At 34.1% G+C, this 18,423-nt stretch overlaps 1 protein-coding gene across 2 annotated transcripts; it reads left to right on the plus strand.

Moving 5' to 3' along the window:
- The first annotated feature begins 4,195 nt into the window (after positions 1-4,195).
- On the plus strand, positions 4,196-8,649 carry LOC112015846 (uncharacterized). Of its 2 annotated transcripts, none has more exons than XM_065761513.1 (7): positions 4,196-4,437; positions 4,607-4,711; positions 5,339-5,407; positions 5,635-5,724; positions 5,846-5,929; positions 6,337-6,501; positions 8,441-8,618. In XM_065761513.1, exons 1-7 carry the CDS (start codon positions 4,348-4,350, stop codon positions 8,519-8,521), a joined length of 684 nt encoding a protein of 227 aa, XP_065617585.1. In that variant the 5' UTR covers positions 4,196-4,347; the 3' UTR covers positions 8,522-8,618. The 2 variants fall into 2 exon arrangements, with proteins under 2 accessions (XP_065617585.1, XP_065617584.1); XM_065761512.1 differs by having other exon boundaries at positions 4,197-4,437; positions 8,437-8,649.
- The last annotated feature ends 9,774 nt before the right edge of the window (positions 8,650-18,423 follow it).

The raw sequence follows: 18,423 nt of genomic DNA on the forward strand, positions 1-18,423 counted from the left end.
GACTCATGGAACCCTCATGTTACAAGGAGTACAATAGTTAGCCTTGATATATAGAGTGTATTATAAGTGCATGAGGACGAACTTCAATGTTCAAGCACTTGACAAGAGAAATATTGAAGAAACTACTCTCATTCAAACCAAAGACCTTAGATCCAAGATCCAGGTACCCAGAACCCTGAAATGGTCGAAGGTCACATTCCCTTCAAATTGGACTCTAGAGAATGAAAACTTTCCTTTCCAAATCCAAAACCTAGCCCGGAATCCAGACTTAGACTTTGTCCAGCAACTAGTTGATGGTACAGTTAGACTCAGTTTTGACCAGTCTAGGTTTAAAACACCCCTAGATTCACCCATAGAATATGATGAATCCAAGTTTAGATCCCCTGTAGATCTACACCAACCTAGTAGACACTTACCTATCATTCTTAGAGATAGGCCTACATCCCAGTGTAGCTCAACCAGACCTCTAGCACCCTTTCAAAAATCTAAAAGAGATTTAGGACTAGAGCTCCAAGGTGTTAAGACCAGATCCCAGGTTAGTACACCCTTCTACATAGTCAAACAAGACTCAATTGCNACACAGCAAATACCCAATATAATCCAATGTACACACATAACACTTATCACCGTTTCTATAAATTATTGTACATTTCTTGGAGCACCAAACAACACCAAACAACTAATATAACCCTAAGCTACTCATATAACACTCATTCAAGAAAATACCAAAACACAAGTAATACAACATATTCAATGAAAATTCTTCCCTAACAAAAACATACATTATGGTTGATAAATATTTATAATATCTATAACTACTTTTACCTACACAATAAAATTCTCTATGTATTTTAAAGAAGAAAATAAGTTTCTCACCTGAGATGATAGAGAGATAACACCAATTTTTGACAGAAAATTCTGAAAATGAGGAGAAGCTGATCTGAAAATGATGAGCAGAATTGCATGAGAAGCTGTAAATAGCAGAATAACTCGATTTTACTAGAACCGAGTAAAACTAATAACTCGATTTCCCAATCATCGAGTTAAGCTTCACATGCAATATACGTGATTTGACATGGTGTCAGAGTGTACCAGAAGAACTCAATTATATAGAAGCCGAGTAATACGAGTAACTGATTTGAAATCTACACATAACTCGGATTCCACAATGCCGAGTTATAAACAGTTACGCGTGAATATTTTATTTCCCAAAATCCACGCTGGATTGCCAGTGTGGCAAGAACCTGCCTAAAACTCGGTTTTTGGATATGCGAGTAAGTAGATAACTTGGCTTTACAATTATCGAGTATTGAAACAGGGGCACACCCCTATATAGTTTCAAAACAGGGGTATAACGCCAAATATTTTTGCCCAAAGGGGCAAAAGGCCAGATAGTCCCACTTAGTTCTCCATTTCTTAGTAAAAATTTAATCCACACTCACCATAACTAGATATATTCTTTTGAAAAAAAAAAAAAAAAGAACAAAAATGTGTTTCAACTTTCAAATCCCCTTCGCTTAAGGAAAGACCCAAGATTTTAAGCTAGAGGGAGCCAGAGTATAAACCAAAAAAAAAAAAAAAAACTCCAAATATGCATTCATATAGTATTAACAAATTTTAAATATACAAAATCATTGTTTTTTAATACATTAAGATGTAATCATTTACCAACAAAGAAAATTTTTATTTTTTTAATGCTAGGCTAGCTCTTTTTTTTTTTGTTAGAGCATTTAGAAGAGGGAGCCAATTACAAAATTGAAAAATAGCATATGTAAAAAAAAAAAAAAAAAAAAAAAAAAAAAAAAAAAAAAAACACTGGCCCTACCTGGGTCCGTCCCCGCCTTTGCTCCACTTGTTGCAAGAATAAGTATATATAGAAAAATAAGTTTATATTATACATTGAAAATGAAATTAAATATATCATTTCTAACTTTAACTCCTTTAAAAAACCAAAAATATTTTTTAACTAAGCTTGAATATTGGTGGTTATAAAAAAAAAAAAAAAAGCTTGAAAATTGGTGAAACAACATGTTTATACACATGGAAAAATAATATTACTTTATTAATAATCATTAAAAATAGCGTTGTAGGAAAAATATTTTTAAGAATATCATCTTCATAAAATTGTGTTTTGAAAACACGATTTTATCTAAAATTCTGTTTATGTGGCAAGAACTGATGAGACGTGTCCACCTAGAAATTGTGTATCCAAAACACGTCTTCAATTAACATTGAAATTGTGTTTTGGAAACACAATATTAGTGCAATTTTTTTTTAATGCCCACTAATTAAATTTCACTTACCTTCACTCATATTAGGGATAAAATTGCCCTTTGCCCTTTTCGGGCAAATTATATAGCCTTATGCCCCCATTCCCAAACTAATTAGGGAAATGCCTCTTTTTTAAAACTCGATTTACTACAAATCGAGTTAAGCCCTATAGTAGTGTTTTTAAGAAGCCTGTAGTGACGCTTTAAGGACCTATAGTGGCGTTTTTTAACTCGACCTCCATGAAATTGAATTAACTTGATTTCATGGAGGTCAAGTTAAAAAACGCCACTATAGGTCCTTAAAACGTCACTATAGGCTCTTTAAAATGCCACTATAGAGCTCAATAATTTTTTTTAACTTGATTTGTAGTAAATCGAGTTCTAAAAGAGGGGTATTTCCCTAATTAGTTTGGAAATGAGGGCATAAGGCTATTTAATTTTCCCGAAAAGGGTAAAGGGCAATTTTGTCCCTCATATTAGCATAAAAAATATAACTTCAAAATTTACATTGCAATTGTGTCTTAAAGACACAATTAGTGTGAAAGATAGAATTTCAGAATTTATATTATAATTGTGTTTTAAAGACATGATTATACAATTAGCCGGTTTTTAAAATATGATTTAAGTGTAAAAACATAATTTTACGTTTGCACTTAAAATTATGTTTTTAAAACACCATTTCACAATTTGTCTTGAAACTGTGTTTTAATGTAAAAACAAAACTTGCCTTGCACAAATTGCAAAATCTCAAAATTTACTCTAAAATTGTGTTTTCAAAACCCCGTTTGGTAAGTGATTTCTAGTAACGTTGTTTTGGAAACACAATATTAGTGCAATTTTTTTTTAATGCCCACTAATTAAATTTCACTTACCTTCACTCATATTAGGGATAAAATTGCCCTTTTCGGGCAAATTATATAGCCTTATGCCCCATTTCCCAAACTAATTAGGGAAATGCATTTTTTTTAAAACTCGATTTACTACAAATCGAGTTAAGCTTTATAGTAGTGTTTTTAAGGAGTCTATAGTGACGCTTTAAGGACTTATAGTGGCGTTTTTTAACTTGACCTCCATGAAATCGAATTAACTTGATTTTATGGAGGTCGAATTAAAAAACGCCACTATAGGTCCTTAAAACGCCACTATAGGGCTCCAAATTTTTTTTTTTTTTAAACTCGATTTGTAGTAAATCGAGTTCTAAAAGAGGGGCATTTCCCTAATTAGTTTAGAAATGAGGGCATAAGGCTATTTAATTTTTTCAAAAAAGGCAAAGGGCAATTTTGTCCCTCATATTAGCATAAAAAATATAACTTCAAAATTTACATTGCAATTGTGTCTTAAAGACACAATTAGTGTGAAAGATAGAATTTCAGAATTTATATTATAATTGTGTTTTAAAGACATGATTATACAATTAGCCGGTTTTTAAAATATGATTTAAGTGTAAAAACATGATTTTAAGTTTGCACTTAAAATTATGTTTTTAAAACACCATTTCACAATTTGTCTTCAAACTGTGTTTTAATGTAAAAACACAACTTGCCTTGCACAAATTGCAAAATCTCAAAATTTACTCTGAAATTGTGTTTTCAAAACCCTGTTTGGTAAGTGATTTTTAGTAACATTGTTTGTATTTTTTTAGAAATATATGTGGGTGAAAAAATATGTGAAAATACATATAATATTGTTTAAACACTGAAAAATGTTATTTAAACAAAAGTAACAAACAAACCCTATTATTTGAAAATCATGTTTGGGAATCATGAGATCCACGTGGAGAGTTTTCTTGTCAATTTTGTTAATATCATGTTTTGAAAACACTTTTTTATGAAAGGTGAGAGTGAGATAACTATTTAAAATACTTTTTATTTTCTTCCAAAAAGCTTTATTTATTTATTTTTTATAATAAATAATATTATTATTCCAAAAAACCCAAAAACAAGAATTGAACTACGCTCCAAAACCCCAGAGGCGGAGGTAGAACAGAGAGACGCGGACGCTTCACTAACGTTCGCCAAGTGTGTGCACCCCTCTCTCTCTCTCTCTCTCTATCTCTCCGGTTAATAGAATAGAGATAATGGAGGGAGGGAATACGAGGAAGAAATCATCTCCTCTCACTCTCCAACAATTCGTCTCCATCACCGCCCCTCTTCTTGATTTGGAGAAGGTTCTCTCCCTCTCTTTCTATAATTAATTCTTTCATTTTCTTTGTTCAACTTCGCCTATAATCATTTGTGTTTTGAATTAATAGGATTGCAAAAACTAAACGGGGAAAAAGAGATAATTAAATGCATTTTTTGATTAATTTTTTTTTTAATAAAAAAAATGTGTTGTAGGAAGCTGAGATATCAGCGTCAATTAGTACAGGCGCGTCCAGAAATGTAGAGACTGCTCAAAAGAAGGGCTCCACTATTCTCAACTTGAAGTGTGTTGATGCCCAGGTGACCTCTTCAATTCTTTTTTTTTTTTTTAATTTTTTTTTTATTCTTTTACTTTTAATCAAAACCCACCATTCATATGTTGCTGTGAAAATTGGAAGCAATCCAAAACAAATTAAAAAAAAAAAAAGCATTACTATGCATATATATAAAATGTCATACCCAATGCAAAAACGCCCGCTTTTTATGGGATCTGGGACAGGTAATTGGTAAGTAGCCTTTATTTATTTGTAAGTGACGATAAATTACCGATTCTCCTAAAACCTTAAGCTATTAGGAAATAGTGAATTTAATCATTTAACTAGTAACTTGCCTTCGCACCAAGGTCTGACCTTATATATATCAAACATAGAAAAAACAGGTGGGCGGTGGGCCAACTAATGTAGCGTTTGGTAACTTTGAATGAATTATGGCAAAATACATTCTTGTAAGAAGTAATGTTGAAACTATTACTAAAATGTAAGTATATTGAATGAAATTGTGTTTGGTTATGACACTGGAGAATGCATCTTTTTTTCTTTTCTTTTCTCTTTTTGGGTCTTTTTCTTGCACTTTTTTTGTAAAATGAAGTGAGCATTGCGCTACCCAAGTTTTCTTAAAGTTTTTCTTTAACCGTGATTCTGACAATAGACAGGTCTAATGGGGAAAACTCTTCTTGAGTTCCAATCTACTAAAGGGGATGTTCTTCCTGCTCACAAGGTGAAGATTCTGCAATTCCTTTTGATTAATTATTAAATCTGATTCTTGAGGTGATTCTATGTTCTTCATCATACTATTTAGTATAGTATGACTTGCATTGAAGCACACTGTAGTGTTTTAAATTAGGCGTGTTGAAAAGATATCCTAGTTGGAACCCTCTAGTTTTCTATCTCAATTTTTTACTGTATTTATTTATTATTATCATTATCGTTATTTTCTGGTTGTAGTTTGGAACCCATGATGTGGTTGTTTTAAAACCAAACAAGGCTGATTTAGGGTCTCCTGCGCTTGGACAAGGGGTAGTTTACCGGTTAAAGGTAATTCCGAAGAAACAGAGCGTTGGGTGATTATTTAACAGTCATGTTTGTTTTCAGTTTGCAGATGACTATTTTTGTGACTGCTTGCTTTTGCTGGTGATTTGGTGTGTGTATTGAACAGGACTCATCAATCACTGTTGCTTTTGATGACGTCCCAGAAGATGGTCTGAATAGTTCCCTTCGTCTAGAGAAAGTGGCAAATGAGGTATGCTGTTAAAAATTTTCTAGTTACTTAAAAATATTTTTTATGTTGGCATGAATTGTTACCTAAGTCAGACAACAAGCCAGTTCTAAATCATTTATTTGAGTGAGTTAGATTTTTTTGAACCAATATAGAGATCACTTAGAAGTTTGTAAGAGTTCAAATTGCTGGATATTATGAACAATGTAGTTACTGAGCTTTCTTACATTGAATCATATCTGTCATTCATATCAAATCAACTGTAAAATTTGGTTTCTAGTTTGTACAAGTTACGAATCCAGAAAAGGGGCCCTGGAATACAATTCCTGGTTTCTTATGTCCATGCTGGGATTTTTTTAATCATCAAATGTACTGTGTTTATAAATATTCATTGAAGAAAAAAATGCTGCAAGTACTGATTAATTATACAGGTTACCTACCGTAGGATGAAGGATGCATTGATACAATTGAGTAAAGGTGTGCAAAAGGGGCCTGCTTCTGATCTCATTCCTGTCTTATTTGGAGAGAGGCAACCGACAGTGACGAAGAAGAATGTTACATGCACCCTCTTCAACTCCAACCTAGACCACTCTCAGGTGCATAAGTTTAATCTCTTGTATTTCTCATACACAATAAAGGGTTGTTATTCAGACAGTTTTTTTATTTTTTATTTTTTATTACTAAATTATAATGAATACTTATTTTTATTATTTGCTATTTTCTACCTTTAAAGTATTTATTTCTTTGTGATGAGTATAATCGTGAAAAAGAATGACTGAATAAGGCAGCTAACCAAACAAATATGGAACATAAAAGATACATCTTTAGCTCCACAGCTGAACGCTCAATCCCATCAAAAGTATGACAGAATGGTCTGCATAACCCAACGAGGCATGGCTACCAAACATTGACTGAATGATGGTTATCAAAATCCACCTTCCAGCATGCCAACACCTTGACCACCCTCTTCAGCATAACTCAATGCACTCCAAAAAGATAAAACCCCACAGACCATAGATCATGCGCATAGTCACAATGAAGTAACAAAGGATTCTAACCTAGAAAGCACGGGTGCGGCTCTAGGGCTGCCACACCCGCACCGAACTCTCCCCGACACGGCGTCCAACACGCTGATTCGACATTTTTTTTTATTCAGCCTGATTTGCACCAATTTGGGATGAAACCGGCTGATTCGGCCCAATTCCAACGGAAACGGGAGCCGAAATGGCCGATACGTTCTGATTCCGGCTGAAACAGACCAATACGGCCCGATTCCGGCCGATACGGCTGCTGAAACAGGCCAAAATGGGCCGCTGGCTGCCATTTTTCTGCTTCATGTGGCCTTGTGAGAAAAAAAAGAAAAAAAGGAAAAAAAAAAAAGAAAAGAAAAGAAGGAAGAAGAAGATGAGAAGACACAAAGAAATGGTTAGAACTAAGAAGAGGTGAGGAAGAAGAATAAAGGTTTATAACAAAAGAATATAAATTAAGTAGGTGAGAAAGTCAATTGTTTTACGTGGGTGGGCTTGGGAATTGGAAAAGGAGCAAAGGAACCTTCTTGGAAGGTGGTTTTTTGTTTACAATTACCAAAAATATTGATTTTATTAAAAACAAATTATAAATAATTGTTTTTTAATAATAAACTCTACCCTTTATTTGAATTTTTTTATATAAAAAATATTAAATTCACTATATAAAAATATATTTAATAATTTATTAAAAATGTATCCCGCTGCACCGCACCTTATTTTTTCAAAAATTTCCGAGTCCCGCACCCGCATCCGCAGCTGCACCTGCACCCGAATCCGGATCCACACCCATACTTCATAGATTCTAACAAGTGGTGGTTGGTTTCTCTCAAAATTTGAGACTACTTCCTTTGACTGATTTTTTTAAAACTTCACTCTCAATTGGATTGTTTATGGTTGACACACTCATTTTTCAAGTTTTGGAGTCTAAATGCTCACCTATCTAAAATTTTAGGGGTAAACAACAATTGGAGCTGAAAGATAAATGAATAGAAAGATCTTTCTGAATAACCATTGATGAAGTTCAAGAAATTTTGGTGTGGATTCTCTTATAAAGTAAATCACTGTCTCATTTATTTATTATTAAATGATCAGCCCATTTTGAACACGTGAATTTCTAAATAAGCTAACTCTAATATATATATATATATATATATATGATTGGCAAGTCACCCATTTACCTAGCAAGTCTTCAACCTGTGATCAAACCCTCCACCCCATTACTGTAATATGTTGTAGTTTAGTTTAAATAATTGGGTCTTGGTCATCCTGGGTTGGATTCAGAAACTTTTACTAAAGTTGTCATGCTTGTTTAGGCTTTGTATATAACTAATATTGTCGTCTTATAAATAAATAAATAACTAATATTGTAGTTTCTTGTTTTATACGTGTTTATGTGTCTAGAGTTGTCATGTCCATGCTTACTTTATATATATCACTCTTTGTGCATGCTCCCTTTTTTTCTCACAAACTAAGGTACTTTGTCTCTACCTTTTTTCTCCAAAGAAAGATGCCATTTCGAAAGCCCTGTCATCAAAAAATGTATTTTTGCTGCATGGGCCTCCTGGAACTGGAAAAACTACTACTGTAGTGGAGATTATCTTACAAGAAGTGAAACGTGGATCAAAGATTCTTGCATGTGCTGCTTCAAATATTGCTGTAGACAACATTGTTGAGCGACTTGTTCCACACAGGTAAAGTGATGCCTTGATTTAAGGGGAAATAATTTTTAAACTGAAAATTTAGCATAAACTCTAGCGAAGCAGGGATGTATTGAGTATTTATTTTCTGTAAGCCACACAGGTCATCTTTAGTTGTCAATCTAAGCTATTCTAATAGCCTATCATGACAAGTTTGTGTACCATACACAAATGTGTCAAGTGAAAAGGTTGTTTAAGTACACCATAATTATTATTATTTTGATTAGAAATACACAAATATTTTAGTTATTGATCTCAGATCACCTGTTTATTATGCTGTTGAACTTCTTTGTTTTTAGCTATCAATGGGCTCCAACTGACGTAGGACAACCAGAACAAAACTGAAACAACAATAAAATAAAGGGATATGACCTAAGAGTTAGCACTTAAGCCTTGCTTGGAGTCAGCACCAAGCGGGAAAACCATTAGGAGTCAGCACTTAGGGTAGACCTGGAGTTAGCATCAAACCAAAAGAGACCAAACGGTCATTTTTTTCATTCATCAAAATATCAACAATCTCTGAAGGAGTACAATAGGTTGCTTATAAAGGATTGCTAAACCCTAGTTCTAATTAGCTAGGAAACCTTAATTGCTTTATTACAAAAATAACCTTGCTTCTAAATTAAAATACTAATAACCCAATAAACTAATAGGACCTAGAACATAAAAATACAATTGGCTTGCAAACATAAATAATATTAAATAATAATCTTCTTGCGTCTCCCGCATCATTCTCTCTGGTTGGGGAAAACTCGACTTCGAATTCTAAAGCGTTGAAGGATTAGGATGCTAACAAGTAACACTTGCTTCAAGTCTGGAATCACCTTAGGGAGCATAGAGAAAAGAAAAATCTTGAATTCCATCATGTCAAACTCTTCTAAAATAACAAAATCAATGTGTGGAATCAACATAATCTTATGCGTTGATCAAAGCCATTAGCAAANTTTTGGCTCATCTCAATCCCAAAATTCATCACAATATCCCTCTCATAATAAAAATATTTGCTTCATGCCATTCTATGTATTTAACAAATTTTTTTTTTTTTTTGAAATTATGCATTCCATGATATTTCATACTGCTTATTCTTGGTAGGAAATGAGAAAATAAACTATAATATTAATACCACTAATATATGGAAGAAAATGACTTCTTCAGCAGAGAAGAGGAATAAGGGGAAAGCACTAACACAGGGCTATCCTCAAGACAAAAGACTACTAGCGGGACAGTCTTTTGTAATGCATGAAGGCACATCCTCTAAGGGAAACCATAGAGGATCAACATCCCTTCAGGATTATGTCCTGGCAAAGGTGACATACTCCAATGGTGACATAGCTGTTGTTTTGCATGAAGTTTTTTCAAAGTCCTTGCAATGGAATAAAGGTGCATATAAAGATTTGCCATATTCCATTAAATTTATCCCTGACAACCTCTAGGCAGCCTTCACCCTAGCAAAAAATAGCCTTTTCCAAAGAACCCTCAAAGCACCAGAAATTTACCTAGTTAATCTTGAGGCAACAAATGAAGCCATCACTAGTCAACTCTTTGGCAAAGAGGATATCCATTCAAGGGATAAAACGACTATCATGGGCACTGATTATGCTAAGTTTAGCCTTAAGGCTCAAACTATTTTAAGAAGTGCTATTGCCAACTTGCCCCCTGAAATACAAACTGGTATTTTAGGCTGCAAGGCTATGTTTGAATCATTCAACTGATGGTTTGAACATTTCAAAATTATGGTCACCACAATATACCCCGATCCTACTAACTTAGATGATATAGATGACATCTTTGTTCAAGCCACACGGGCAGAATACTTTGGAAGCAGTCACAGGGTATATTAGAAAAAGCATCCATTCCCTAGCCTAATAGTCAATTATGAAGATGGAACAGATGAAGAGGATAGAGATCCAAGCTGGCTTTCACAAATGTTTGAATATGGTTTTATTAGGCTAATCAAGCATACCCACCAGAATCAAATTAGCCAGTTCCCTCAAATCATACAACAGGTTGTCACAAAAATCAAAAGTCCATTTGTTTCTATTAGATGCTGGAGCACACTCCCACAATGGGACGACAACAATTGGATGACTGTATTACCTTCTAGATACCTGGTACTCATCAATGGTTACTCCTATCAAGGCCCCTGGTATGAAGGAGATTCCCACCTATCCTATAGAGACCCCCATGCTCTTGCAGACTACTGGAGAAGCTACTTCAATAATGAAATTCTTAACAATGCTTAAGACCTATGGAAAAATTATCATTTCATAGGAAGCACAGGAAGAATTTCAGTTTTCACGACCGGGCTGTATTCTGTTGCAGTCCTTGACTGCCAATGGATTAGCCACGATAATCCAAGGAAGTTCATCACTAGAAAACCGGACTACGAACCCTTGAATTGGTGTGGATTCTGTAACCAATTTGCTACTAATCATGAGCATGATTGCAACTATAATCCTCCTTGGGATCCCCATGATAGAGATCCATTTGATGCTTATGATACAGATTAGCAATCTATCTGTAAGTCCTAAGAATGATCCGATCATCATTCACCAATTTAGGACTTCCCTCCTCTAGATCAGAAAGCCATTGCTTACAATACAAGATCTCACTCTAGCCTAGAATCCGTCCAGCTCATCGTAAAATCTAGTAAAGAATTAAAGAATCTTGCTCAGCAATTGCTCATTCAATTAGAGAAGTTAGAGTCAGAAGAAAGAGTTTCTCCCGCCTCTTCAGAAGCTTCAGTCAACTGCAATCCCGTCGATCCCTTCCAGGATTCCCAAGATCCTTATGATGGTTACTACTTGGATAGCGATTAAGATATTCTGGATAGCATCAGTCACTATTCAGAACAATTTTCAAAACTGGCTACTATTCATCTACAGTACAATCACTGCACATGCACAGTACCCACACCAACTGCCGTATAAGGACAAGAGACAAGTTACTATTCATGAGCAATGACTGTTACTATTCATCTATAGTACCCGACACAAAATCCAGAATCATTATTTGCTTTCATGGAAAAGAAATTCACTTCCAGTAAAAGCATGTTACCTTCCGAATTTTCAGCAATCTTCAGAAGAATCCAAGGCTCCCTTCAATCTATATAAGGTAGCTCAAGTTCAGTTCTGAAGTAGGTCCAATTTTAGGTCTAGTTCAGTCTCTAAAATACCTCCCTCCTCATTACAACTTGTAATCTTGTAACCAGATGGCAGCCCAGTTTACATTCTAGTTTACCTTTGTAACACCATAGTTAGTCTTCACAATTGTAACCTGTATCACTGTAATGTGGCCCCGGTCGGCCTTTCAGTTTGCTTGTAACTTACCCCCCCTATTTTTGGTATCAGAGCCAAGTTGGCTGATATATATATATATCTATATCTAAGGGGGTAATGACACTCTCCTTCCATAAGGTTTTGAAGAAATAAGACTTCACCCCAAAATTGAAAGGAAAAAACACTTTTCCTCCCTTGACATTCAATTGACCAAATTTTGTTAAATTAATGTTAAAAATTTTATATGCTAACTTGCCTTTTTCTTGAAGGCTTGTTTCAAAAATTGTCGTCTATTTCAATAGTAAAATTCATTGTTTAAAATTTTTAATCAAAGTGTATTTTAAAATATTAATTATGAATTTTTTTTTATAATTTTTTTCTCATTTTTCAATGGGTTATGGAGAGATTTGTTGTAGAAAGTGTCTGGGTGCTTGAAATATTTTTTTACTAATATAAACAGAAAGGATGGGACTGTTAATTTCTATAAATCTCAAGGGAATGAAGTATTTTTTCCCTTCAAGTTTGGGGTGGAGTGTAATTCCCCTATACCTCAAGGGAAAGGAGTGTAATTACCCTAACAAATATATACCTAAAACCGATAAATTGACTAAAATACCCCCTAAAACCTCAAAAAATGATCAAAATACATCCTAAAACTTAAAAATGATCAAAATACATCCTAAAACTTAAAAATGATCAAAATACCCATGAAACACCTAATTGACAAAAGTACCCCCTTAAAATGACTAAAATACCCCTAAAACCCCCCGAAAGGACAAAAATACTCTCGAAACTCAGAAATACTCCTAAAACCCAAGCAATGATTGAAATACCTTGAAACCTTTAAAATGACAAAAATAACTTTGAAGCCTTTAGAAAAAAGAAAAAAAAAATCTCTAAAATGACCAAAGTACCCTCCAAAAACCTTAAAACAACCAAAAACACTTACAAGAATTCTATAATGAACAATATATCTTGAAATCTCTAAAATTACCTAAGTACCCCCTAAAACCTCAAAATGACCCCCAAAAAAAAAAAAATGACCAAAGTACCCCCCCCCCCCAACTTCAAACTAAAAAAAGATATCCATGAAACTCTAAAATGACCAAAATAGCCCAAAAACCTCAAAAAACACCCCACAAAACCTGTAAAACGAACAAAATACCTTGAATTCTCTAAAATGACCAAAAATACCCTAAAATCTCAAAACTACTAAATATTTTCCTAAAATCTATAAAACGGCAAAAAATACAACTTATTGGTCATTTTTAGGTTTTGAGAGTATCTAGGTCATTTTTAAGTTTCATGGGTATTTTGGTCATTTTAAAGGAGGTTTATGTGTGTGTATTTTTCTCATTTTAGTGGTTTCTAGTGTGTTTTGGTCATTTTAGATTTTTCCAGTTTATTTTGTCATTTTAGAAGTTTCAGGGGTGTTTTGGTCATTTTGTTGGTATGGGATTTTTTTTGTCATACTAGTTGTTTTAGGGAATTTTGGTCATTTAGAGGTTTCAAGTGTATTTTGGCCATCTTATTGGTTTGGGGGTATTTTGGTTATTTTAGAAGTTTGGGGATATTTTGGGCAGTTTAAAGGTTTCGAGGGTGTTTGGTTGTTTTAGATATTTCAAGGGTATTTTGGTTGTTTTAGAGGTTTTGGGTTAGTTTGTTATTCTAGAGACTTTGGGTTTTTTAGTCATTGTAGAGGTTATGAGTGTATTATAATTATCTTAGAGGTTTAGGGGTGTTTTGGTCATTTTATAAGTTTAGGGGTATTTTGATAATTTTAAAGGTTTCGAGTGTATTTTGGTCATTTTAGATATTTTGGGGGCAATTTGGTCACTTTAGAAGTTTCGGAGGTATTTTTGGTCATTTTAGAGGTTTAAGAGTATTTTGGTCATTTTAGATTTTTTCGAGGGTATTTTAGTCGTCTTAGAGATTTTTGGGTATTTTGGTCATTTTAAATATTTCTGCGTATTTTTGGTTGTTTTAGAGATTTGGGCTGTATTTTGGTTATTTAAAAAGTTTTAGGGGGTAATTTGGTCATTATAGAGGTTTCTGGGTATTTTGGCTCATTTTAGATATTTTTGAGGTCTTTTGGTATTTTCAGAGGTTTTAGGGTATTTTTGGCAGTTTTATTGATTTTAGGGATAATTTGGTCATTTTGGCTACTATTTTGGCTCATTTTAGAGATTTTGGGGTATTTTGGTTTGTTTATAGGTTTTTGGATATTTTTGGTCATTTTCGAGACTTCAAGAGTGTTTTTGTCATATTTTTATGTTTCACGGTATTTTCTATTATTTGGAGTGTATATTAGTCATTTTGGTAGTTCCAAGGGTATTTTGATATTCTTAGTGATTTAAGGGGTGTTTAGAGTTGAGTAATTTGGGTAAATGATACTTTGGTCATACTTGAATCTAATTAGATTCCTAGTTAAAACCCAATTAATACTTATCTTAATTGGGTCAATACCCATTTGACCCAATTAATAATTGGGTGGGTTTGGGTCTTATTTTAGTTGGTGGATAAATGGGTTTTATTTGATTTTGTCACCCCTATTGTAAGCCTAATAACAATTGGAAAATGCTAACGAGTGCCTTTAGAGCACTGATTAATAATTCATTTAAAAAATTTTTTTATGGGAAATGAAAAAAAAAGTAATTAATATTTTGACAGTTTTTTCATTTTCCATAAAAGTGGTATTAAAACTTTTTTAAAATTGTTTATTAACGAGTGCCCTAAGGGCACTCATTAGCATGACCCATAACAATTAACCAAGCTCACATATACCGTAGCTACCACATTAAATCACCAGCCAAACACTAATAAGTAAGTCTATCATTCCATATGATAAAATCTTCACCGGTTTCCTTACCCTTTCTCTTCTAGGGATTCTCTCTCAGACAACATGAAAAGGAGTAAAGGAAATCCTTTAACCTGATGAAATAAATCCATGTGGAAAAGAGGCTGTTTTTAGTTCAGATGGAGTTTGCTAAGTGAAATTTTCTCACAGCACATATTCGACCAACAACCTTAATTATTTTAGACCCTAGTATAGCTTGATAAGATTTTAATCAATTACTTGGTTATTCAAGTCGCAAGCATCATAAATATGCAATTAAAATAAATAATTCACAATATATCCCCAAAGTTGATGTGCTTACGAAGGATAACCCAAAAGGGAACAACCCTCTATAAAGCCTAGCCTAAGAAATGAAATCCACTATGAAGATAATTGTGGTACATAACGACTTATTAAAAAATAAATAAATAAATAAACCCTCTATTTATATAATGTTTTTGTACCCAAGCCTCTATCTTCATAGTCTCTAGAACGCAAGTCGCGACATTGCTTCTAATTCGATCTCTTAGACACTCCAAAGCCACTTGAAGATTTGCTTCAATGGTCTTTGAGGTTTTTAGCAAATCACAAACACTGAGGGTGTACTCAATTTTTTTATGGTGTACTCATTTCAATGATATGTAAATTTGGCGAGAAGTGAAGCTATATGAATCCTCAATGTTTTCTCCCTAGGGTTTATTTTGATTCTTATATTGAACATAATTGAGGTTAATTGTGGCTACAAGAATAATTGGGAAATCTTATGTGGAAAGTTATGGAAATCTCGCTCCATCTAGATTTCCAGCCACTGTCAAGCAACCTTCTCTATGTAATAGAATTTCAAATCTAAATAAACTGACTCGACCATGTTCCATAATGCAAAACTTTGAACTTATTCTTTCAGCTCTTCAACCTAAACTACTTGATACAATTTCAACTCAAATAAAATGAATACACGGAAATATTACAATTACATTAGAGAGTTTGACATGGAATTGACCAACACAAAATTAATCATAACAATAGACTTGTCTTTCCGGAAATAAATGAACAAACACATTATTGTATGAGATACAGGCAGATAAAAATTAATAAAGTGTAATCATGTAAGGTTGAAATTTATAAACCATCTTGTTGGTTTTATTCCATGCCAATTTGCTTGTAATTTAAGCACTGAGTAACCCTGTATTTAGGTAGAATTATTGTAAGGGTAGTGTGTGAGAAAATGTGAAGAAAAGCTCAAGTATGTGCAAGAAAGTAGAGTTTCACGGCTAGGACTCGCAACTGACTTGCGACTGGCAAGCCGCCAACTGTAGGCACGTGAGATGCACACATGGGGAGCTGAAGGGTCATGCCAGCTGTTGCACTACAGGACAAAAGTCCCAAGCTGGCCAGGTCGTTACGTCACGACTTGAACTCGCGACTTGGACAAGACACGAGGTCGAGCCATCAATCAGCCCTGTTTGGCAAAAACTGACTCTTCGTATTCCAAACACACACCACTATATATAGACCCTTATACCCACTAAATTGTGAGAGCTTCCAGAGAGAATTTTGTGAGAGAAACCCTAGAGAAAAACAAGATTGCCTCATCCCCAATCTTTACCTTAGAGTCTCTACAAATTCCTCTACTCTCTTCCTCTCAATTGTCACATCCTTGAGAGGTCATTGACCAAATCCTTATCTCACCACACCCACGTTTGTGAGAAGGTTCATTTGGTGCTAAGCGAAGCAGTTTGGAAGGAACCAATATACATTGGTTGATGCTATGGTATAGTAGCGGAATCCGGGAAGCTAAAGAAGAAATAGGTTCGGCGTAACCTCATTAGAGTAAGAAGCTTGAAGGTCTTAGATACTTGGGTAGATTAGGCTTGGAGGGTCTTCTGCTGTTCATGTATCCCAACTACATTCTTTAGTGGATTATTTGACCACTTGGAAGGCGGCGGAGAGATTTTACGCCAAAGACTTCGGTTTCCTCTTCGATAACACATCGTGTGTTGTTCGTGTGTTTGCATATTCCTTCCCTTTATCTTTGCCTTATATTTACTGCTGTGGATGTGTTTATATTTGGCATAGATTAGTTATCAATTCTGTGATTGACTTATATTCATGTTTTGCACATTAATTGTTTGATTATAAGCTTGAATTGATTTTTTATAATTTGGGGTCTAAACGTTCAAGGGTGTTTTAGACACATATTGAACTTTCAAATCAAATATACAACAATATAGGAGTGTGATAGGCCCCAATCTGAATGACTCCTTGTGATTAAACCAATCAATTACTTAGCCAAGTTATTAATTAATCAATTTATCATGCAATTACGTGGAAGCACAAACAAATCACCAAAAACTAAATATGCAGCAGAAATTAAATGACACAGTGATTTGTTTACGAATGGGGAAAAATCTCGCGGCAAAAACCCTACCGGGTGATTTTCAGGTCACCATTCCCGAAACTCCACTATTATCAAATCAAGCGGTTACAAGTAAAGGAATCCCAAGTACCTTACCAAACTACAGTTGAACCCTTATCCCAATAACCAATTGGACTTGATCTGTAGTGATAATTTCCACCTTTGATGCATGGCTCCCAAGTACGTGACTAACCAATGCGCGGATCCCAGTACGCGATTTCAAAACACCAACTAAGGAGGAGAGGTTGGCAGCAAAGTTCTTTAGTTCATCCTACACTATAAAGATCAGGAAGATGCTTGGTCAAAAAACCCTTTGATGCAAATACACAGCAACTTCTTCAGAGAAGATGAACTAGGTCAAGAACGTCGTCTTTGATCACAATTTGCTTCAACAGAAATTGTTCAATGCTTTTGCAACTTGTGTACAACTTGACGGCTTTTAAAACAATTCTTTTATATGTTTAGGGTTTGGAAAAAAGAAGGCCCAAAAGCATATTCACGGATCCCATGGAAATCAGATCAGAAAATCTGATTTTATAAATCTCGACAGATAGCAGGTGTCGAGGTAGCTATCGAGCAGATGTTAAGTTTTAATGAATTTGCACTTCAGCTTGCTTTTTCTTGGATAGACTTGATGACTTCAAAACTTGATCTCGAAACCTTGTTTCTTGAAGTATTAAAAACACCTAAAACTACCCAATTACAAGTAAAGTGCATTTTGTCAAAGGATTTAGCTAATTTACATAAATAAGTGACATATGTTCTTAACAAATGAAAACACATATATCCTAACAATCTCCTCCTTTGGCAATCTGTGACAAAACCACAACAAACAAATGAACATATGAGAGAAGTCATAAATCACTCAACTCATATTCACTTGTTGAATACAATAAAATATATCCTAACACAAACTCTTGAAAAACTTTACAAGAAGAGAGTTTATGGCAAGTAGACTTTGGCAACCTGTATTTCTGAAACACTTTAAACAAAACTCATCAAGGCATCTTATGTGAAACAGAAATAATAGATTACATACAAGTATAAAGAACATGTGTATGAAGATAGAGAAGAAACAACACATAGAGAGAGAGGTGAAAGAAACATACATCCATATATAGAGAAAATAAGTACAATGTATGTAAAACTGGTCAAAAGACCTCATATACATGATCAATGTATCTATAAAGAATAGAAAAGAAAAAGATACATCAAAACTTCACTACATCCCTCAAAAATATCAACGCTTCCCCTATCAAAAAT

This window comes from Quercus suber, unplaced genomic scaffold, assembly GCF_002906115.3.
Source record: "Quercus suber isolate HL8 unplaced genomic scaffold, Cork oak 2.0 scaffold_416, whole genome shotgun sequence".
In the NCBI taxonomy this organism is placed as follows: Eukaryota; Viridiplantae; Streptophyta; class Magnoliopsida; order Fagales; family Fagaceae; genus Quercus; species Quercus suber.

Coding starts and splice junctions, on each gene's coding strand:
- LOC112015846 (XM_065761512.1), top strand. CDS start 4,348: ATGGAGGGAGGGAATACGAGGAAGAAATCATCTCCTCTCACTCTCCAA. Junction 4,712..5,338: donor TGAAGTGTGTTGATGCCCAG/GTGACCTCTTCA, acceptor TTCTGACAATAG/ACAGGTCTAATGGGGAAAAC. Junction 6,502..8,436: donor CCAACCTAGACCACTCTCAG/GTGCATAAGTTT, acceptor TTTTCTCCAAAG/AAAGATGCCATTTCGAAAGC.